The 12,769-nt window shown below is 35.5% G+C and overlaps 1 protein-coding gene across 1 annotated transcript in view; it reads left to right on the plus strand.

The window, feature by feature from the left end:
- ADSS2 (adenylosuccinate synthase 2) overlaps nt 1-11,994 on the plus strand; it is a 33,100-nt gene extending 21,106 nt beyond the window's left edge. Inside the window, exons 7-13 of the mRNA XM_081039452.1 lie at nt 601-682; nt 2,700-2,826; nt 4,077-4,231; nt 5,725-5,849; nt 7,481-7,578; nt 9,097-9,246; nt 10,867-11,994. Coding sequence (XP_080895578.1) covers nt 601-682; nt 2,700-2,826; nt 4,077-4,231; nt 5,725-5,849; nt 7,481-7,578; nt 9,097-9,246; nt 10,867-10,919 — 790 coding nt within the window. The 3' untranslated portion in view covers nt 10,920-11,994. The remainder of the gene's footprint in view (nt 1-600; nt 683-2,699; nt 2,827-4,076; nt 4,232-5,724; nt 5,850-7,480; nt 7,579-9,096; nt 9,247-10,866) is intronic.
- The last annotated feature ends 775 nt before the right edge of the window (nt 11,995-12,769 follow it).

A 12,769-nucleotide genomic window follows, 5' to 3' on the forward strand; every position in this document is an offset into this window, starting at 1 on the left:
GTGAACTATTGTGTACCACGCTTACCTTGCAAAATAGAAATAACACATTGACACTTCACTCTCTGTAGAAAAATCTCCATGGGAAACCTAATAATCACCAGAAGGCAATATGGTGACCAGTGAGGGGGAGTTAGTTATTGTGTTTATAACAGGTGGGATTAATAGTATGATGTGCTGTATCCGTTTTCAGTCAGCACCTCGTTTGCACCGTCAGGGCACTTCCACTGAGAATATCAGACCAGTTGCTAATGTTTGCCTCTGTCTCTCCTAAAAGCATCATGTGAACCATCCCCTTTTGTTTTTCATACAGTATAATTAATTCAGATGTATCTCTGGTGGTTACAGATTTCAGTTATTTCCCCCCTGCACATATGTCACCTTAATTATGTTGTTGATATTCCTAAACTTGAGTAAAACATATTTTGAGAGTATCGTTTATCATGATTGATCTCCTTTATTAATTTTTATTTCCAGAATGTTACTTAAGTTTGGGGATTAATTTTTTAAGATCACTTACCTATACAAATCATTTGAATCAAATAATGTTTTTCAGAATATTTTTAAACAGAGCTAATGTCTTGATTTTTCTGTATTTCTCAGGTTCAAAGTTCTAGCTAACCAGTACAAATCTATATACCCTACTCTGGAAATAGACATCGAAGGTGAATTACAAAAACTCAAGGTACTGCTTTCTTCGTACCTTTTTAGTGTCCTTTTAAAAACTGCTTTCCCAAATTGGCATTAGATCTTTCATCATGCAGGCTTTGTGTTAGGGACTGAAAATATAAGGATGAAGAACATATGGTCTTTAATTTCCTTTATGGAAATTACATTGTGCTGAGAAGTTATACATTAAATAGTTTATAGTATAATAAGTGCCACACAGATATGTGTCAAGTATTATAGATAAGAACTAGTAAAGTGATGTGTTTGCCCTTTTTAAATCTAAAAGCATATAGACCTAAAAGGACATGGCAGGTTTGAATAACTTCACATGATGTGGCTTAAACACCCCTCAGAGGAGCAGGGAACGGGAGTCAAGGACCTGAAACTACAAGTTAGACAAGTAGGGGCAAATCATAGGTCTTGTAATGGTTTCGTATGCAGTGATAGGGAGTTTAGCTTTCGTCCTGGAGATAATGGAAAACTAATGAAGAATTCTGAGTGGAAAAAAGACTAGCTTTGTATTACGTAAAAATCACTCATAGCTGTGTGGAGGATAAACAAAGGGACGAGAGAGAGGTGATAACTTTGAACGCCAGCCACCCATTTAGGAACCACAGTGGCCCAAGGTTAGACTCACGGTTGGCCATTAGAAAGTGTCGGTGGTGCCTGAGTTAGTCAGTAGTCAAGTCTCCTAACCTCTCCACCCTTCCATGCCTCCACAGTCTTTGGTGAATTTCGAGCTGCTTCCTGTGTATCTGATTATTACTCCTCTTCTATAAATAAGTATGAATATCAGCTCCAGAAATGACTAGGTATTTACAAACCTCATATGCCATTCTAGAACAGTTGCAGACCTTAGGTCTATCCACTTTCTAAATTCCAAAAAATGACTTCCGAGGAACATTCTAAATTGGATATCATTGTAATTGTAGCTTAGAATAGACTGCCATTTTCTTTACATTGTGACATGCAACAAATACTTGAAATTTATTTCTAGCAACTTGGAAATATTTATGTACGAAGGTGTGGATATTGCTTTCTGATTCTATTTTATACATGTTCCATGTGAATGCAAAGTAGATGAATAACAATGAACAGAATTGGGTAAAAGGTTCTTAGTAGGTGATATATGTTGAACCAGGACTTAAAGGAACAATGGATGTGATGAATGATTTGGTCATTTCAGGCATAAAAAAAGGACTAAAACAGGAATAAGCATAAGATTGACCATACTTTCATCAGTGGGTATTAACTTACTCAGGTCAATTCGTGAGTGGAACTTGGAATTTTTGTAGTAGTCTCGTTAAATATTTAAACACAGTCACAACTAGGTTTTATTGTAGTTATACTGTAGGCCTTGGGAAAATTCTTGTTTTAATTGAATTTTAAAATTAAGTAGGTTTATTAACACTTTAAATGTTTTGAGAAAGTATTATAATGCTATGTAAAATAGTATTTGATATTATCTACTAGTAATACTGCTGAGATATTTCACTCTTAATATAATGGAATACGATGGCAAAAGAATGTTATCAATCAATCATTAATATTCGTATGCTTGGCAATGTCACCTGTGGCCCTCACCCCAGTTTGAGAATCACATTCTGAGATTCAAGTTTTAAAACTCATGGTGACATGGATTATAAGTGCAGCTTTTTAAATGTTTCACAAAATATAAAAAGCATAATGTAATATGCTGAATTCTTTTTATTTCCTTGAAAGCTGGTTTATGAAGTATGAGTACTTGGCTATTCGGAAGGCTTTCACCATTATTTGCAGTGAGGTTAATACCTTTGATTTTCATCGTATCTCCACTTTTCTCGAGCTAGTGTCTCTTTTCTGGTTCTGGAGAGCCAGCATGAAAGACCAAAGGTAATCCAAACGCTGCGGTAGGGTGAGCGCCATCAGCTCCCCCTTTCTGCTTTGCTTTTATCAGTGTTCACTGTCGGTAAAGTCAGGTAATTTTCACTTGCGCTGGTTATATTGTAGATTTATTAGTATACATTGAAGTTGGTTTTTGTCTTTGTGTATAGGGTTATATGGAAAGGATTAAACCAATGGTGAAAGATGGAGTTTATTTCCTATATGAGGCCCTACATGGACCACCAAAAAAAATCTTGGTAGAAGGTGCAAATGCAGCACTATTAGATATTGATTTTGGTAAGTGAGATATGACTTATGGGGAGCTTAACTGGGCCCTGATGTACTCAAGACATAAAAAATTAATGTTAGCATGAAGGGGTTTTAAAGCAAGGCTTTTAGCTTGTATGTATATTCAGGAATGATAGAAGTTTGTCATCTTACATTAATCTTTTTTGAAAGGAATATTGCGGAAAACAATACACATGTTAAGTTTTATAGTTCATCAGAAAAATGAAATCACTATTTGAGTCAGTGGATTTGGGCTTCTCTACACTGATTTTTATTGGTTGAGGATTCAATTCTAGACCTCATTTCCTTAGAACTGTAAGATGATTAGATGACTCCTATGGAAGATCTTTATCTTTAATTCAGCTTAAAAAAATCTGTCAGAAACTAATATACATTGTTATTAAACATGGATATTCTAAGATGTATGGAAGTCTGTTTAATTAACTCCCTGGACATGAAATTCTGAGTGGATGTAGAGCATTTTCTCCATCTTCGAAAAGTTAACACTTAACATCTTCAAACAACTGGGGTTTGTTGACCTTTCCCTCTAAACATGATCTCTTCCGGATTAAGTCTGATTGTTCTCAGCTCGTATTAACATTTCACTGGCTTTTGACTTCCAAGTAAACCAATAAAAGAAAGTGTATTTCTATATAGTAGGTATGTATTTTGATACTGTATATGCCTATGCAGTCTGGAAAGAAAGCAGAGTATCTGATTAGCATACTGAATACTTGAAGTACAAAGAAGATCTTGGCAGGGGGCGTACACCACTCTTAGTCAAAATGTAGGAAAATGCTGAAACATCATAAAATTCTTAGTATCCTGTATCACTCTAGGTTGCAACAGTAATGGTAATACTGTATTCATAACAAAGTAAATTTGTTTAAAATAACAGGAGAGTGTTAAACTACACAGATTATAAATCTACATAGTGGAATAACAGCAGGGTTTTGGCTAATATTAAATTACTTAGCACTTCATTAGGTGAGTGCCTGCCATACAGAGCTGAGTAACTGTCTGCGCTCAAGGAGTGCTCCACTGTAAGCACTGCAGGTGCAGTTCTAACCACCTATGTTTTTATCTCATTACAGACAAAAAGAATCAAGAAAAAAACATTGAAGCTTTGACAGGGTGGTTACAGTTATATTCAAGTCTGTCAAATACCTAGAATGTGCCCAAATGCAGAATTTTCATAGTAGTTCTGTTTTTAAATAATGTATATCTGTGTGCATATTAATACTTGTTTCTATTTTTAGGAACTTATCCTTTTGTAACCTCTTCAAACTGTACAGTTGGAGGTGTTTGCACCGGGTTGGGTATGCCCCCTCAGAATGTTGGAGAAGTGTATGGAGTCGTGAAAGCTTACACAACTAGAGTTGGCATCGGTGCCTTTCCTACAGAGCAAGACAACGTAAGCCTATTTCTCCGTAAATCTCATTCCAAAGTTTTAAAATAAAAATTCATACCTTTTTTCTTTAATGAATTCTCGTCTTCTGGGCATGTCACTTAATTGGCTAGATTGATCAGAACAACATTAAAAAAACTTTATGCATGGGGTGGCCGGTTAGCTCAGTTGGTTAGAGCACGGTGCTCTTAACAACAAGGTTGCTGGTTCAATCCCCACATGGGCCACTGAGAGCTGCGCCCTCCTTAAATGCAAAAACAAAAGCAAACAAAACTGTATGCACATCTTTATTGTTAGTGGCAGCAGGTTGGCAACAAAAGAGGGAGGGATTAGAGTGTTCCTAAAGGGAATTGTAATTGCAGGGCTACAGGAAGGTGGGTTTACAAAGGGCATTAAGACAATGGAGGAGAAAGAAGTTAAAAATGACAACTACCTTTCAGTGAGAACTTACTAGGAGCTATGAGTGAGGGAAGTGACCTCCAGACACTGTCTAATCACAGCCAACGCTTACCTGGTGGTGACCTTCACAACAGCTCAGGGAGCTGGTAGTCTCACCATCCCCATTCTACAGAGGAGGAACTGAGGCACTGAGAGCTGATGTAACCTGCCTGAGGCCACACAGATAGGGCTGGGATTCAAACCTGACAGAGCAACATTTAAAAAAATACATAATTGTAATGTCAGACTATAAGAGGTAAGGAAATGACTGCTGTAATCATGTAGTAAGGCGTACTGACTACATACGATCATAGAAAATTAGGTTACAGGAGGTGGCTGTAGCTTAGATCTCTGAGCATTGTTTTCAACCTTAAGTCTCTTTAAAAGAGCATTGTGTTATCAACAAGTACTTATTACATGCAAGTTTGCCTAATGGTATTCAGGAAAATCATCAAACTACAGTTGTTCTTGGAACAACTTACCTTATGTTGTTTCTTTTAAATACTAACAACTTACTTTTGTATTTTTATATGTTAATCTAAATTTTAGGAAGTGATCTATATAACATCATAAAAATATTATTTTTTTAAGTTAAAGTATATTGGGGTGACAGTTGTTAATTAAGTTATATAGATTTCAGGTGTACAATTCTGTATGTAATACATTATCTTTACCTCACATTGTGTGTTCACCACCCAGAGTCGGTTCTCTTGCCATCACTATATATTAGACCCCATTCACCTTCTTCTAGAGTCCCCTTCCCCCCTTACCCTCTGGTAACCCCTAAACTGTTGTCTATGTCTGTGAGTTTTTGTTCAAAATATTGGTTTTTAAAATAATGGTAAAAAATGAAACCAAAAGTGAATGTATTCCAAGTCACGCCTCCCTTGCTTTTAGAATCCATCATCTTATGGAATTCTGTCTTCGACTTAATTATTATTTCCTGAAATATATTCATCTCAAAGAGACTTTGTTTGACTTGTTACATGATCTAAAGTATAATTCTACTAGATTTACAGCATTGATATTCTAATCCTAAAGTTCTATTTTCTGTTCCCTAGGAAATTGGGGAATTATTACAAACAAGGGGTAGAGAGTTTGGTGTAACTACTGGAAGGAAAAGAAGGTGTGGCTGGTTGGACCTTGTTTTGCTCAAATATGCTCATATGATTAATGGATTTACTGCGTGAGTATTTTTAGAAACATTCATTTCAGAAATACAGGACTATTCATGGTCACAGGTTAAATTCTATAGAATGCAAACTTGAGGTGTAGTGCCTTAACAGAAAAATTTCTCCCTTTAGTCTCTGAATGAAATTTTAGTTCAAGGTAGAAGTGGACCAAGGTATAGAAAGGTACACAAGGAGAGGGACCCCAAGTTAATCTTCCTAGATGTCCAATGTTGGAAGAAAAGAGTTAATGATACTTTTACATGCGTATGAGTATGGAGGGGAGTAAGATGAGTGTGTAGGTAGGTAGGCAAGCAGATACTGTGTTTCCCCGAAAATAAGACCTAGCTGGACAATCAGCCCTAATGTGTCTTTTGGAGCAAAAATTAATATAAGACACAGTCTTATTTTACTATAAGACCAGGTCTTATGTAATTAGTATAATATAATATAATATAATATAATATAATATAATATAATATAATACTGGGTCTTATTTTACTATCATATAAGACCAGGTCTTATATAATATAATTAGTATAAGACTGGGTCTTATATTAATATTTGCTCCAAAAGATACATTAGAGCTAGGTCCAGCTAGGTTTTATTCTCAGGGAAACACGGTAGATAGATAGATAGATAGATAATAGATAGATAGATAGATAGATAGATAGATAGATAGATAGATAGATAGATAGACAGACAGACAGACAGACAGACAGACAGAACAAGCATAGAGTGTACGTATATACAGAGTGGAGGCCATATAACAGTGATTTAGTGCATAGGGTTGATTGATGTCTGACTACTGGATTCAAATCCCAGATCCATGCATCATGCTATGTGACTGGGCAAGTTAATCTTTCTGTGCCTTTTTTTTTTTTTATCATCTTTAATATCTAGATAATAGTATTACCTACTTCATAGGGTATTTTGAAAATTAGGTGAGAAATGTAGTGAGAGCATACAGCATATTGCCTGGCTCACTGAAGATGCTCAGTAAGTTATTAACACATATACATAAATATGTAAATAAATGTATTCATGTCTATTACTGAGGCTTAACTCCTAGCAAATAACAGAATAAAGGATCAAAAGTATATTTGTTCAAATTACTTAATTTGTTGGTGAGCATCCTAAACCTAGTGTTTTATATAATTTCCACAGATTTTTCCCTTAAAGCTCTGTTGTCCAATCAGTTTATTGGGAGATTTTGATGTATCACGAAGAGTTCCTTGATGTGTGTTCTTCCCTCTCCTTTGACAATTTCTGACCGAAAGGTTGGAGGTGATTATAACCAGAGTGCAGAAATGAGGGTTGATGGCATCCGTGTAAATACACATGTCCCGTGGTCCATGTGGGACAGTGACCTCTGCTGTCCCACACCACAGCATGAGACCTTCACTCTAGGCAGCCTCCCAAAGTAGGTGCTGATCATGAGAAAGCTAAGCCAGAGTGTGTGAGTCAATCAGTGAAGATCTGTTATAATTAATAATAATTATCACTCACTAGTAGATCAGTTAAATCATGTTTTTTATGAGAAAAATACATCAGTATATTGTCCTGCTGTGTTTTATGTGTGGCATGCTTTAAGACATAATTCTTTAAAAGTTTGCTGTTTTAACATTGTCTTTTCTTCCAAAATTAGGTTGGCACTTACCAAATTGGATATTTTGGACATGTTTACAGAGATCAAAGTTGGAGTTGCTTACAAGTTAGATGGTGAAATCATACCTCATTTCCCAGGTACTCTTTTTTTAGGCCATATATAAAGAATATTATTAGGTGAATGTATTAGCAATTTCATAAAGCTCTTCTGTATAATTTATGACATATGGTCACAGGCTTAATATGCCCTTTGTGAATAGTGCCAGTATATATTCACTTATTATTGGCATTTGTTTCGTAGCTGCTATGCATTTGGTACTGGGTCTCAGAAAGCAAACTTAAAAGTAGGAAAGAAGGAACATGGCAACTCTGAGCCCAGCTGCTTCTGAATGTTATCTGCCTTATTGTGAAACTGACATACGTCTATGTTACTTACTATGAAAGTAACTTCTATGTTACTTTCCCTTGAGAAATGTGGGGTGGGAGGAAAGAGCAGGAGCCTGTCAGGGTAAGCAAGGCCTTGATACATTAACCCACCCTGTCCTTCAAGCCGCATGAATGACTCTCTAATCTCTGTTTTGTGTAAAGTGGATGGATGTAGGGACACTTCCTACTTGAGGACATGTGTTTTTTTCAGGCACATCTTTAGTTGTATGATTTCTTCAGTTATGTAGGAAGTTCCATAAATGTTTCTAGCTTCCAGAAACAGGAACTGTTAATTTGTTTAGCCCTCCAGTAAGACTGGAAATATGCCAAATGAAGGAATAATGACTAGCGTAGTGAAGCTTGGTAGGCTGGTAGGTTTTGTGGCTTGCTAATGAGGAGCAGTCCTTAGGAACTGAGGATGGCTGCAAGTTCTTAGAAAAATGTGTAGTGATTATCTGTTAGTCTGACATCTGGGCCATCTCCAGTTTCTCTTGAACAGTCATCTCTGGTTTCTCTTGAGTGTTCTTTTCCTTGACTGAGGTTCACTGTTTCTATGTCTAATGACTTTTGGTTGAGTATTGGACATTGTGCGTAATCCGTCGTAGAGACTCAGATTCTGAGTGTCTCAGTCCTAAAGAGGGGCATCTGGAGATAGTATAGCATCCACTATACAATCTCTAGCAAAAGAAACTGGTCTGCTTTTAGTACATTTTCAGTTTCTGTTAGGGCATACAGAGAAAATGGTTAGGTGAGATAATGAAAGAAAGTTCCATTGAAGCTTTTCTACATAGTCACAAAAACAATCAGTAGATTTCCCAGATGAGAGCAAGTGTTCAGGCCTTCTTTCTGTGAGATTGCTGACATGATACAGAGCCACAGTCCCTAATCCATCATGTAGAAATCAAAAAAGCTCTAAAAACTGAAAGTTTTAAGTTTGACACCAAAACTCATTGACAACCAAACCTGACTTGAACTGATGTTAGAACTAATAGTCTACCTTCTGAGAGTGAATAATCCTGTGTTGCTGTAGAAATATGTTTGATTGTAAAAATACTCTCCCAGATGGTATATGGACCATTCTACCTTTCTAAACTCTGAAAACTTCTAAATTCCAAAATGCATCTGGCTGCAAGGATTTTGACAAGAGATTGTGAACTTATGATATATCAAAAAGTTGTTTGACAATAGGCAGTGTACACAATGAACAAATACACTTTTTAACTTACTCAGCAAACCAAGAAGTCTTAAATAAAGTTGAAGTTCAATATAAGACTCTCCCAGGATGGAACACAGACATATCAAATGCAAGGACATTTAAAGAACTACCTGTTAATGCACAAAATTATGTTCGATTTATTGAAGATGAGCTTCAAATTCCAGGTAAATATAAACACTTTATGAACAACTAACTTTGCTTTTTCTACTTTTGGCTTAACTGTCTACCTTTGAAATAGGGTAAGAGATCTTTATTCATAGAGTGCTCATGATTTGTGTAGATATCCAGGACATTATAAAATAATTTTATTCCTTAGAGTAAACATCAACATCTTTCTTTAACCCTTGTTATGCCTGAAGATAGTAGATTACCTCTCATTGGTTTTGACCCTGTTTTTACTCCGAGGCATTCGTTCTTGTTTCTTTCTCCCTCTTAATAACAAATCCTTTTGTATTTTCACCACCACCAAAAATGGCTTGTGGTTTTATTCATTTGGGGTTAAACCACCCTTGAGAGTTGGGGAAGTTTCTTGAATAGATATTAGAAAATAATAGATACCGAAAACAGGAAATCTAGTTTGAAAAAATAAAAAAAAGTAAAAAATAAAAGTAAAATTTCTTTATTAAAAAACAAATACAGAGGGTGCCAAAAAAATGTATACACATTTTAAGAAAAGAAAAAGCTATTAAAATTGTAATACTTAATATATACTGATAACAAAAAAAGAATAGAAGTCACATTTGACTTTTGCAATTACAGGAGGTGCTCAAAGTGGTTAACTCAGCGTCCATACACTTCTGATACTGCAAACTACTGCTTGAACAGTGTTGACCAAAGTGTCCACTTGTATACAGAATTTTGGCACCCTCAGTATAAGCTGGTCAACAAGTTAGGCATAACCAAGTTATGGCTGTGACTACTTATGTGAAGTTTTTCTTCCAACATATTGGTTTTTCCTTTTTATTTGCACCGGTGGAAATTTGAGAGACAAATAGTGAAGTGGGTGGGATCCTTTTATATGGACCTTCCATATAAAATCTATTATGTACTTATTCTCATTTTGTTTTGTGGTTCATCTCAAACATGAATCTTGTTTTCCAGCCACCCCTTCTAGCTTGATGTCCGATTCAGTAAGCATGTTTGCTCACTCCTCTTGGTCAACATCTTTTGAAATATAAACAATTGAATTTGAAATATAAACGAGTGAAATATAAACGAGTGAAATATAAACAAGTGAATTTAGTAATGACATCTGTAAAATACCATAAAGATTTATCCATGAGGTGCAGCTGATTAGAGATGCCCATGGGCTGGTACAGTAGGCAGTTCTTAAGCTGTGCAAGTTAAAACAATTCTTGTCCAGGTATTTCTGCTTTTTTGAGACATGAAAGTGACCACGACACTTCAGTGTCCTCTTAGTATCATCCATTCATGAAAGGTGCTTGTCTTTTCTAGTTATTAGGAACTTGATCAAAGGTTCTTTAGTTCCCTGCTAGTTTGGGCCAAGATTTTTCTAGCCTCATTATTGGAAATTGAGGAATTGTAAATATCAGGCAATTAAAACAGGAAACCATAAGGCAGACTTACCCTGTGGTGGATCTCAGCTGCACATTCTGATGGTTTAGAAAATGGCACTGTCTGCTGATAGAATAGAACAAAAAGGTAACAAAAGGCACGAAAAGTTACATGGTGACAGTGTGAAAAGTGGGGGTCTGTTAATCCCAAAGATTGACCATTATAAATGAATTAATGTTATTCTTACACTGTTTTCCTTCCCTTCCCAGTTAAATGGATTGGTGTAGGTAAATCCAGAGAGTCTATGATTCAGCTCTTCTAAGGATTTCCAGTGACACAAGAAATACTCCTTGAGAAGGGGGGGAAAGGACTTTCTTAAATATTTCATTTATGATCTACAAATTTCAAGAATAAAGACATTGACGTGAGTTGTAAGCCCCACCGTTGTTTCCAGTCTTTTAAGATGGATAGCTGGTGTGGAGATAGACTTCGGCTTATTCCAGTGTCGGCTGCCTTAGCTGGCATCATTGCCGAAATCATTTGTTGCTCCTGCTGCTCATGGTGCCACATTTTTTTTTAAATGTTTAGTAATGGTATAACCCATGTTGTTTGAAATCTAAAATAGTTACTTTCAATGTAGTTCTTCTTCATTATTGTCATTGTGTGTTCATAGGTTTTACCTCTATTAAATGGTAAGAACAATTTATGCAGTTTTGCACAAATATTTTTACATTCTGATCATTCAGTTCTGTCATTGTAATCTTTGCGGCTAGAAAAAAATGATGGTAAGAGAGGAGTTCTGTAAACTTTTGTAATGCTATAAATTCTGTTTAAATTGTGAACCGTTTATTTTCTGCTGAGACCATTGCAAATTTGAGCTTTGGTGGGGGAAGGTGATATATTCATGGGTCCTTTAATTTGTACAGAACACAAAACTTATTTCTCTCTGTAAACTGTTTAATACATTGAATACTTAATTAGAGAAAAGGTGTTCCCTAAAAACAATCTTAATGTTAAAAAATTAGCCTTTAAAAGATCTGTTGTGATATTTGGTGGATATTTTTCTTTAAGTTCAGACATTAATTCTGAAATGTATAACCTTCTTATTTTGTCATACCATTATTTCTAAATCTAATGGTTTGATTTTTCAGCATCGTGCCTGCCAATATGCCTACAAAATCATCTGTAAGCTTCCAAATGCACCCACATTGTTGGTCATACCTTTATTTCTCCTTTCTTGGTAAAAAAGAGGTGTTATTTTAACAATTAGGCCTAACATATTGTGTTATAGATTATATCCTGCAGTGAACTATTTTAAATGTTTAAATTAGGTGCCACTTAAATTTATTTTATTATACCATCAATAGCTGATTAAAAAGAACAAGATATTTCTAGTATGCTTTGTGTATTGTGTTTCTGTTCTGATAACAGGATCAGAGAAGTAATGGTAATCCTAGTATATATAAGACGGTGCTTTATCCCTGCAGTCTGTGGGGATACAGTGGGGAGAGAGGAGAAACAGAATCTTTGAAAGGATCTAAATATCTTATCTTCACTAGATATATTTTTATTGATACTTTTAGTTCAAGAAAAATTCCAAAATAGGAGCAGCCTTGTTGGATTCAATAAATCAAAAGGATAATACAGATAATCTTACAAGCCCATTACTGATCAGTAATGACCTTTATGTAAAAATGATAATTTACACTTAATATGTGATAAATATTTTTTATTTATTCTTTTGGAAGTTGAATGGGTTTTATTTCTTCTGATTCTTTCATCTTCCTGCTTGGATTCCAAATTAGATTAGCTACCCAGAGATGAAAGCTCTTAGAGGTAAGCATTTTAAAGTCTACATTCTTATCTTGGCTCTAAGCATTGCCTTATTGAAAAAGTGTAACGCTCCTATTGATGTTGATAGACATTTACTCATATTTGACCAGTTCGAGTGATTCTTTCCTGTTTGCCTTTAAAAGTGAGCTGTTTGCTGATAAAATTGGTTACGAGAGAGGATCTATTCCTTAGATACAGTTCAGTCTTAAAAATCATAGATAACTATTCAAATAATAAACCTTTATTGAACAAGTGTATACTGTAATCCCCCTTTACCCTAGAGGGTATGTTCCAAGAACCCCAATGAATTCCTGAAACCACAGATAGTATCAAACCCTA

Source organism: Rhinolophus hipposideros (genome assembly GCF_964194185.1).
Source record: "Rhinolophus hipposideros genome assembly, chromosome: 26".
Lineage (NCBI taxonomy): Eukaryota > Metazoa > Chordata > Mammalia > Chiroptera > Rhinolophidae > Rhinolophus > Rhinolophus hipposideros.